This window comes from Lathyrus oleraceus, chromosome 4 (genome assembly GCF_024323335.1).
Source record: "Lathyrus oleraceus cultivar Zhongwan6 chromosome 4, CAAS_Psat_ZW6_1.0, whole genome shotgun sequence".
NCBI lineage: Eukaryota > Viridiplantae > Streptophyta > Magnoliopsida > Fabales > Fabaceae > Lathyrus > Lathyrus oleraceus.
Genome location: NC_066582.1, coordinates 245054027 through 245065473, shown reverse-complemented (window position 1 = coordinate 245065473; position 11447 = coordinate 245054027). Strand labels below are relative to the sequence as shown.

The 11447-nt window shown below is 33.7% G+C and overlaps 1 protein-coding gene and 1 pseudogene across 1 annotated transcript; both read left to right on the top strand.

The window, feature by feature from the left end:
• Window positions 1–6972: 6972 nt before the first annotated feature.
• Window positions 6973–8439, top strand: LOC127136883 (uncharacterized; annotated as a pseudogene).
• Window positions 8440–9541: 1102 nt separating this feature from the next.
• LOC127136882 (uncharacterized) lies at window positions 9542–11222 on the top strand. Its single transcript, XM_051063393.1, has 3 exons — window positions 9542–9876; window positions 9924–10012; window positions 10396–11222. Exons 1-3 carry the CDS (start codon window positions 9542–9544, stop codon window positions 11220–11222), a joined length of 1251 nt encoding a protein of 416 aa, XP_050919350.1.
• The last annotated feature ends 225 nt before the right edge of the window (window positions 11223–11447 follow it).

Genomic DNA, 11447 nt, shown 5'->3' with positions numbered 1-11447 from the left:
GATCATGTCATGATTAGTCAAAAATTCGATTAAAAGCCTATATTAAAGAATTCCTAAGGGGAACATGTTATTGTTAAGACCTAGGGATTAAAATTCTAAGTTAAATTCTAAGTTAAATTCTCTTCCTAAAGGAGCATGTGATGATATGAGTAAAAATGTCCAAAATTACCCCAAAAAGGTAAAATGGTCTTTTGACAAATTTAATGGTTATCGAATCTAAAAATTCTAATTACGAAAATTCTAGTTGAACTCCTAATTGATCCAATTAACCTAAGTTCTATCAATCAAAGTTATCTAATTAACAAAACAAAAACAAATAAAACAAATAAAATAGTGTGGGCCTTTGCAAAACGGGGGATGCAGGCCTGGTTTGTATGCGTAGGAAAACAGAGGGCAAAATAGAGTCCAAATACATGGGCTTCAGTTGCCAAAGCCCAATGCTAAAGAATTTTTTTTCAGCCAAGGGGTGCAGCAAAAAAATTGAGATGATAGGGTGTTGCATTGGGCTTGGAATGAGACAAGCCCAAACAAAAATAAACCTAAAGATTGGGGACTGGTTTGGAAAAAGCCAACAAAAATTTGAATGTACATTACGCGCCTTTCCATGGCAGCTCAGACGGCCGGCGTCGGAGCTCCACCACGGACCACCGCTCCGAAAATCGCTTTTGGCGGTGGTGACTACCGGAAATGAAAAGCGGAAACATCTCCATTTTCGTCTCCATCTCCTGAACAAGGATCTACTCTCCAAATTCTCTAATTTTTGTCCTAAATCTAATAACTGAGACCAAATCCTCAAGAACCCCTAAAACTCAGATCTATAATACTCCTCCATGAGTAAGATTCAAAGCTCCTCACGATAGGGGTTTGTAATAGCATGGTGTAATGTTCAACATAACAACCAAAATGCAATGAAATGATGAAAAAATGGACCTACCTCCGAAGCTGAGATTTTCTCTGGCGAGTGTTGATCAGAGAAGATAAAGACAGAAAATCACTTGTACAGATAGGTACGATCTCACTTTTACTTCCTTCCGATTAGCTTGCGATCCAACTCTTCTTCTTCAAAGATACTGTAGTGTGATAAGGTTGAGCTCACTCTTCTTGAAGCTTCAATGTGAAGCTTCAATGGAGTTTTGGGAATTGAGCTTTGAGTGTGAGAGGGGGAGGGTTCAGAAGTTGCAGAGAATTGAAGATGATGATTGCAAACAATGTAGAATGTGTAGAGTGTAGACCCTCAAATGATGATGAAGATGAGAATTTATAGTGATTAGGCTTGGGATTAATGTGGCTTAGAGTTAGTTATTGACAGGTTGGGAGTTAGCTTAGGAGTTAATTGGGATGAACTTAGTGAGTTTAGATAGTTTACTCACTGAGTTGGAGGTTAGTTAATTGGTTTAACTTAATGGAATATGTTCAAGTGATGTTTTATGACTGGCTAATGCAGGTGAAAATTTGAATGAAATTAGGCTTTGATGTTGGCTAATGACATGCTATTTATTTGATTTAGGTGTGGGTGACTTGCAGCTGTAGGTTACCAATTGTGTGGTTTTATGCAAGAGTGATTTTGGGTTATGTTGTGTTTGTGCAGGTTCAAGTGTTTACTGCATTTGTTTTGCTGCATAATTATTATGTTCACAATGTGTTTGGTTGAAGTTTGATGAAGTAATGAACTTTTAAGTGTCGTCGGATGCTCACGATCTTTTTCGGTGCTTATGCAGGTGTGCATTTGTCATGGATTGCAAGCCTTGGCCATCTTCAATAATGAGAGTTCAAGTTTCAATCTCACAAGTTCCATCCTCACAACAGTGCAAAATTCCTGCAAAATAAGCTATGAGTCGACTCAAACAGGGAATGAGTTGACTCAAACAGAGTCTTTCCCATGGTTGAGTCGACCTGTCCGGACCCGCAGCGAAATAACTCAAAGGAAAACTGGAAATGCATCGACGCAAGGAGTGAATGAGTCGACTCAATCAGGAATTTCCATAAATGATTCGACCTGGGAGTCGACCCGTTCGAACCCGAAGGGGAAAAGTTCAAGAAAAGAAGGGAATGAGTCAACGCAAGGAGTTAGTGAGTCGACTCACTCAAGTTTCCCAGAATTGAGTCGACCTGTGGGTCGACCTGTTCGGACGCGAAGGTTTTGCGCCGAGTCATGAGTCGACTCACAGAGTAAAAACACCCAAAAATGCATTTTTGCAATGTATTACACCTTTTTTGCACCCTTTTTGTATGTAATGAGTACTTTAGGAATAAAAATGAAAGAAAGTGGCCAATTAAATGAAAATGAATTGACTCAATACATGAACATGACCATAAACTCAAACGCGAGATCTATAACTAACACATGAAAGCGAGACACGTGAACCTAAGGACCAAGCATGGTGGCATGACAAGGATAAAGTGAATGAATGAAAGTGGATAGAAGTTATGAGACCAAGGACTTAGATTATGACCAATACTCAAACACCCAAGGGACAAACTGACTGGACCAAACACATGAGGTTGGATGCGACATACTGAGATCACACGAGATTAGGCTTTTGGAGGCCTCTGTGCAAGTCCAAACAAAGCATTTCCAGTTATCGTACAAACAAACCAAAGCCCTGCAAGCCAAACACTTGGAATCCATGGTGATGAATGATACTTATGAATGAGTTAATAATGTATACAACTGAAACCCTAGTCACATGGTTAGATGGAAATATGAAGCAAAGGGGAGGGCAGATTTTGGGGTACAACAGGAGCTTATATATATCCCTTTAAGGGCCTGTTTGTTTCAGCTTTAAAAAAATAGATTTTTTCTTTGTATTCTCAAAAATGGATTTTATAAAACCGTTTTTCAAAATATTAAAAGTTTTTTTATATTCATTTTTTTAAATTGAAAGACTAATTTTGACATCCTATAACATAAGCATATGTTATTGAAGATCAAAACATAGTTGAAATTGTAATTATTTTTTTAAAATTGTATCTAAAAAATGATTTTTATGAAAAACTATTTAAAATAGCTTCAAAATTAAGTGATTTTTTAAAATTTTGATATCCATTTTTTTAAATAAAATGATGAAATATCTAAAATAATATTTTAAAAATAACTATTCAAACCAAATTTTTCGTTTGTAACTTTTACGAAAAGTTTCTTTGTAAAAGTTTTTTACACAAAATCATGTTACACTTCAAAACTATTTTAAAAAAACCAAAATAATCAAACCATAAATGGAGGAAAGTTTACTTGGCATAACTTAGATGACAAGGCTATGAGCTGATTAAATAAATTTCTTATTTCTGAGGATTTATTGGAAGTTTGGAAAACTCATTGTCAACATATATATATACATATATATATATATATATATATATATATATATATATATATATATATATATATATATATATATATATATATATATATATATATATATATAGAGAGAGAGAGAGAGAGAGAGAGAGAGAGAGAGAGAGAGGGATATATCTGACCATAATCCCATTTGGATTAAATGGAATGATACAAATTAGGGGCCTAAACCTTTTAAATTCTTCAATGTTGGATGGATCATCAGGATTATGTTCCTTTGATTACAAAGTTTTGGTCTTCTTCTCAAATCAAGGGTAAAGTTGCTTTTGTTCTTAAAGAAAAATTAAAAGGGCTAAAAGAATGTTTAAGGTAGTGGAATAAGTATTTTTTTTGGCATTTTGGATTTGGAAGTATTTTAGGAAGTTATGGTCATTAATGATTTGGATCAAGTTGTAAAAGAAGACATTAGTATAAATCTTAATCAGGTGGAAGTAGATTGGAGGGAGGTTACAAGTAAGATATGGAAGTAAATGTGGGCTAAATAAAGCATGTTGAAGCAGAAGTCAAGACATATGTGGATTGGTGAAGGAGATGCCGACACTAACTTTTTTTCATAAGGTAATGAAGCAGAGGTATATGAGGAACAAGATTACAAGTATAAATACTCCATTAGTAGGGTTGGTCAAGTATGATAAGTGAGAAAGGAAGTAAAAAAAAAATTTAATGATTTTTTTAAGGAGCCTATTATCATAAGACCTATTCTAAAAGGAGTTGATTTTCATCAGTTATAATATAGAGGAAATATTATTACTAGAAGCTCATTTTTCAATGGAACACATGAATAAAGCGGTTTGGTTTAGTGTCAAACATAAGAGTCAAGGTCTATGGCTTCAATATGGGGTTCTTTAAGGAATGTTGGGAAATTCTTAAATTTGATGTTATTAATTTTTTTAATGTCCCATAGATATTCCAAAGTACTTAAGGCGGCGACAACTTCATTCCTAGCTCTGATTCCAAAATCAAACAATCCTCAAGATTAATTTAAATATAAACCTATCTGTTTGGTAAGTAGCCTTTATATAACTCTCTCCAAATTGTTAGCTTCAAGACTTAAGAAGGTTATGGATCACTTAATCTCTAAGTGCCAATCAACATTCTTAGCTCATAGACAAATTTAAATAGGGTGTTGGTAGTGAATGATGTTGAATTGTAATTCCTTGTGTTGAAGTATGTTGCTCGACAAAACAAGGATGTGCCGAATAACCTAGTGTGTTGAGTTGTATTAGTGTGTCGAAGTGTCGAAGCATGTTGCTTCACACAAGATTTCGACATAAGTCTATTTTAGGTAGTGTTAACTATTTTGGGCTTTTACAGTTTTGGGCTTTGGCTTAGTGAGCAAGTTAACCTAAATCTATAAATAGAGGGAGTAACTGATCGCTCGACTGTGTGAGTCGAGAATGGGATACAAACTGCAAGTGCACAGTTCTATCGCGTAGTTTTAAAAGATATCGATCCCACAGGGACTTATGAATCGATGTACCGTTATCTAAAGTTACTTCGTAAATCTAAGGTGAAAATGTTTGATTGTTTGGGGAAAAACTAAGAGCTAAACTAATATCTAGATTAAATATCAATAAAACGGATATCGGTATGTAGTTCGTCAAAACTAGGGAATCAATTCCTTGTCGGTCACTCGGTTTTAAAATAAATCGTTTCGATTAACTTTATTGGTTAAAGGTTTTATCTCAAACTCTCGCTCTGTTGAAGAAACCATGATCTTATATTAATGTAGCTGTCACTTATAATTAAGTCAAAAATCATATTTTGAAAACAATAAAGTTGCAGAAACTCCTTTTAAGAAAATACTGACCGCTTTAAACACCCTTATCTCAAACTCTCGCTCTGTTGACTTAGGTTATACAATTAAATCTAAATGCTTAACTCTCGTCCTCACATTCAATCTTTAAAAATACTTTTTGAAAAAAGGTCAGAACTTAATTAATTCTAAAACTTGCTCTCGCCCTGAGATAGACTTAATGACTAACTTACACTGTCCAGTTAAAACCTCAAACTCTCGCTCTGTTGGTTTCAACTTCTTTATGTCTTTTACTTTCGTAAAAAATCTTGTTATTAAACCTGTAAGTTAAGACCATAAAAAGATTGATTCTAATTTTAAGTTTGAATAGACCGACTTAGTCTTGACCCCTTTTTCTGCTTACTTTACATACCGATACCTAGGCAAATTAGCCAGACATGCTAAATAAACAAGAATTTATATCATGCATAAACAGACTCATTCCAGGCGTGCAATGTAAATAAACAATAGAATAAAACATTAAAAATTAAATAACGATTAAAGAACCTGAATGCGTAATACAATGGTCTTGAACACTCCTCCACAAGCTGGTAGGATTTGTTCTTGGATTCTTCAATTAAACAGTAAAATAAATCAAGGAAATAAAAAAACTCGAATATAACGTAAGGTTAAATCCGGTATAAAATTGCACAGTAGTTTCCGGTGTAGAAACTACTACGCGAAAAATATCTAAAAGCTAAGAACGGGGGAAAATAAATTGCAAGGGAAAAAAAGAATAAAGCTTGCAAAATAAAATAAATAAAGTGAACGATGCTGGAAAGGAAAAAAAATAAGCAAAAGCTTGAAAAATAAATTTGGCAGAGCTTCCGCGTATGTAAACGGCAAAGAGAGGAGAGCCAACGAGAGGGATTAGGATAGCTATTTATAGTAGTGCTACTAACTGCCTTTTTCTCCTTTTCCACGAGTCTTCAGCGTGGCTATATCCACGGCGTGCATATAGGAACTCCTTAACGTTATTCTTCACGTCTTTCTGAGGGCGATACTTGCGCCAAAAAGGTAGTGGAGTTGTGTGACGTTCGTCACGCTATGTGTGACGTCCGTCACAAGGCTACTTCGCGTGACGCTCGTCACGCGTCCTGTGACGTCCGTCACAGGCACATCATTGGTGACTTGTGCGCTTTGGGCTGGGCTTTGGCATTTGGTTCCTTTTCTCTCCTTTTTGTTCCTTTTTACACCTCCTTTTCTTCCCTTTTTCACTTTTGCTTCAAAATGGGTACCTGATATAAATAGAAGAGAAATACTGCATAATATCTGATAAAATGGAATAAATTAAAGTAAATGATAATATAATCTAATTAAATTAAGTCTTAAAATGTGATATAATTTCGTGTTATCAGTAACCCCTATTCTTGTAATAAGAAGAACTCATAACATTGTATTCACAGAATTTTGCAGTTGCAAAGTTAATAAAGAAGTTTCCCACAGGTTGTGGGCAGAGAGAAAACTCTGTAGAAAATATTATGCTTCTTCTCCAACGTTTCTTTCTTTCTTTCTCAGTCCCTCTTTTCTTTTCATTGTCATTGAATGGTTTATAACAATCTTGTTCATCAAGATTGATAGAAATTCTCCATAGATTGTGGTGGATTTCCAACATCTGGTATCAAGAGCTCTAGTTTAAGTGATTCGTGGGAAGAAAATCACGATGACAATTAATCATCCAAACGGGCATTTTCCAGTGAATCTTCTGATTCTCAAGAATAATAATTATGAGAATTGGTGCAAGTAGATAAAGGTTGTGTTATGTTATCAAGATCTTTAGGATCTTGTGAAGGAATGAGTAACAACGCATGCAGAAAATGAGATGGATCGAGAAAGGGATGCACATAAAGAATTGAAAAAGAAAGATTGTAAAGCTCTATTTATAATCCATCAATGTGTTGATTTAGATAACTATAAAGGAGAAGTGAGCATCATGTTACATGAAGAAAGTTTTCACATTAGGAATGAGAAGCACTCAACTTAGTGAAAGAGTGAATGCATGTATTAAAGGATTTATGAATGTGAACTTGGATATAATCAAATTGTTTAAGCGCTTTGAGGATTTTGTAGAAGAAAAGCGATATAATGAATTAAAGTGTGAATATGAAGCGCGACAAAAAATTCCAAGACTGAGAACTCATATTCAAAAATCTTGCAACAAGTGTCTGAGCTTTACACTCCTAGAATTTTTGATCAATTCCAGCACGCGTATGAGTTGTTTGAAAATTGCTATGTGAAAAATATTGATATACAACCATCTTTAATTGATTGTGTTATTGCCACGAAAAATAATTTGGGTGAGTGGCGAGTGTCACTTGATTTGGATAAGAATTCAATTTGTTGCTCTTGTCGTAAGTTTGAGAGTTTTGGCATACTTTGTTGTCATTGTTTAAGAGTTTTTATTCATATGGATGTCAAATCAGTTCCAGAATATTATATCTTAAAAAGGTGGACAAAGTTAGCTAGAAGTGAGACTTCATGTAATGTTGATGTTAGCTATGTGGAAGAAGATGTTGATTTATCCTCAACCCAATGCTACAAGGAGATTTGTCCTTGCCTTATTAGGATAGTCATTGAAGCATGTAGAAGTCCAGAAGCATTCACATTCCTTTGCAAAATCACTAATGAATTGGATAGGCACATGTTAGAGTTTCAAAAGAATCAAGTTAATATTTCTCAGGTGAATGAGTTTATTGGTAAAGTTAAGGAGTTTACAAGCACCCATGATGATTTGGCACAAGCAAAAGGATTCAAAAAAAGAGAAGATAAAAAGAGTTCAAAACGCCCAAAAGGTTGGGTAGAGTCTCAACCTCCCAAAAGAAAGAAAAATGTTGGCTCTAAAGCTTCACAAATTCAGGTATTGTTGAATTATTTCATTTAATTGTTGTCTTTAGTCAACTACAAAAATTTATATTTTTTATTTTATGTTGTGTAGAACAATAAAAGGGGTGATTCACAAACACAAGTTCAATATAAGGTGTCCAATACAAGTGCAACTATTTGGCTCAATGATTCATACAACATACCATCAATTGTAAGTCAATATCAGATTGAGTATGTGAACGTACCAAGAAATATTTAGTGATTGAATGATTTTATATTTTGTGTAGGAAAATAATAACACTTCAACTCAATTCGGTGCCAATAGTTTTACTCAATTATTGATGGTAAATTTTAAAAATTATATAAATTCTACTATTTATTCAGGTTATTTTTTAATTATCAACTTATGCTCTTTTAATTATAGGAAAATATTCATGGAGATATTACGAAATTAAATCATCCATAAATAAGTGAAGAAGACATATTTTCAACAGTGACCTGCTAATATTTTCATCCAAGGATTGTGCGGATGTAGTGACTATTTTTTTTACATGTTCTTCCTTGTATGCAAATAATTCACACTATTTTATTATGCTGCATATTTTAAATTTTGGTTTATAATTTGTGACTCTGTGCATTAAATATATTGGTTAAGTTATTTTGAAATTGATTTATCCTTTTTTTAAATTGGAGATATTAGTAATCACTAGTATTTTACTGAGAGTATATATTTAAGAAGAAATGATTCGGATTTGATGAATTTGTTAAATTATTTTTAATGGTAATTCTTATTTAAAGAGATGAGATTATGATTCTATCTCATTATAATGTTTTATTTTATTTTAATTATATACATCATTTTAATTTGAATTGAATTAATGAATATATTCATTGTGATGAAATTCTAAAAATATTTAACGGAAAAATATTAGAAATCTCAAAAGTGATAGTATAATTCATATTCTCTTTCTTTATAAATGTATTTTTTTAATGAATTATTTCTTATAATTTTTTAATCATTAAATTAGAAATAGGATCAAATTCCCTAAAACTAAGACAATCACGCATACACGATGAAAATAGTAAAAATTTAATAACAAAAATAAAATTAAGAGCTACACACTTCTTTTTTAAAGAAGTATCGAGATGCTGCATAACTATGTAGTCTAGGTGGCAAATTCTACTCCTTTATGAACTAGGCGGTTGAATCAATGGCAATGTCAAAATGAATCTGCCGCCGGCAACATATATACATCAATTCTAAACTTTCCATAAAATAAAGTAGCTAACTTATACAACAGAATATTAATAATAACTAGCAAATTCTCTTATATAAATAAATACACAATAAGACAAAAAAAGAACACCAATATCATAGATCAAAATAACCTTACAAGAATCTTTGAAAAATACAAAAACAATACCACCCTTTAACAAAGTTTATTTTCCTAACCTTGAAAGTTTCGTTAACCCAGCTGTTTTTGCACGTTTACAGCACTTCCATTGTCACCATTCTTTCTAATATATATCTATCTCTTGTTTCATTTTCTTTTCATACATTAACCACCATGGATCAATCAAATACTACTATTGAAGTTGAAAATGACCACCATGCTGATGCACCTTCAATAGTGTTGCACAGTAAATCCAAGAAAGTGGTGAAATCAAGAGAGAGTAGTTATAGTAGTGATGAGTTTGAGGCATCAATAGGAGAGAAACCATCGAGATATGAGATTTGGGGATGGTATCTATATGAGTTTTGTTCTTACTTTGTTCAAACGGTTCTTATACCTGTGCTGTTTCCTTTGATTATTAGTCAGTTACAGATTCTACCTACGGATCCTGTTCAAGAATGGCAAAATGATCACCATGGCATGCTTTGTTCAGACAAAGAAATTCATCTGTAAGTACACTTACAACTTTTAAATAATGGTCGCCTTCGTGTTGCAGTTGTTCTGCGACTGCAACACTGATCGCAGTCGTCACAGTGTTAATTAACCCTAACCCTAATGTGCATGCAAACTTGGATTTTATTGCAGGTACAGCACTCTCATAAAGAGGACAATAACTGTAAACGGTTCACACTTTTCATCATTGGAATGGACATCAATTGCATGGGCTTCAGGTTTAACCCTAGCCATTCCAATCCTCAGCTTCATCTCTTTCCACCTTAACAGCCAATACCAAACCCTCATCACAGCAGTATCCACAGGCATAGGAGTTTTCTTCTGTCTCCCAGCAGGATTCTTCAAAACAACCCTAATCTTCATTCCATATATTGCTTTCATTGTCTTAGCTAGCACAGTTTCATCTTCATCTCACACTCACCATCTCGCTCTCATGATTTCTTCCTCTAAGAAATCCAAAACACTAAGAGCTTCAAGTTTCTTCTCTCTTTATGCCACTTCCTTTGGTTGTGTAGGTTCAGCTGTAATCTCTTCTTTCATTTATCACATGCTTAGAGAACCTGATGATAGAAATCTTTTCACCCTTTGGATTGTTTCGATCTTCAGTGGCTTAATATGGTTGGTTGGTGTTTTGCATGTCGTTACAGCTATAAATAGGACATCTGTTTCCATTGTTTCATTCAACAAATCATTGTTTTACCCTTGTTCTATATTTCATCATCCAAAAGCAATAGGAGGGCTTTTCGGGGTTTTTCTATCATCCTTTACAACAATGTGTATTTTCACTGGTGCTGTTCTTTTCATAGTTGGTAACCTTTGTATTAAGCCATTACACTTGCTTTATTTCTGGTTAATTTATTTCCTTTTCCCTTTGGTTTCACTTCCACTTTTACACCCGCTACAACAACTAATAAAGGCTAGTTCTGTGAAAATGAAGATCATTGGTTTTCTTTTGTCAATGTTGTCTTCTGGTTTTGGATTCTACTTTTGGAATAGTCAATGGAAATGGGGTCATATATTAATATTTGGAGGGATTCAAGGTATTGGAAGTGGAGTTTTGCATGCATTTGGAAGAGTTTTGGTTTTGGAATGTGCTCCTAAAGGGAAAGAAGGCGTTTTCAGTGTTTGGTATGGTTGGATTAGAGCTGCTGGTTTGTGTTTGGGTTTCACAGTTGCTTCTGTTGTTCCTGGACAGATTAAGACTTCTTTTGGAGCTGCTTTTGTTGCTGCACTTGTTGGAACTGTTGTTCTTCTTTTTGGAAATGTTGGTGATGATAATGAGAGTGGCTCTCATGGCAATGATAATCTTGGCTTAGATTCTAAAGAATCTGTTAGTGTTTAATTGAGACTCAAGATAAGAATAAATTGATTTTACTACAATATAATCTTATATGTTCTATGTGTTTTTATATTCTTTCCAACGGTGAAGACAAGAGTGATAATTAAATTGTCTTATATTCTTTTATTGATGATATACTTTTTAGGTACTTTAGTCATTCTAATAAATAATGTTTTTAATTAATAAGAACCAGTTTTTATGTTAATGAATTCAAATATATTTCAAACA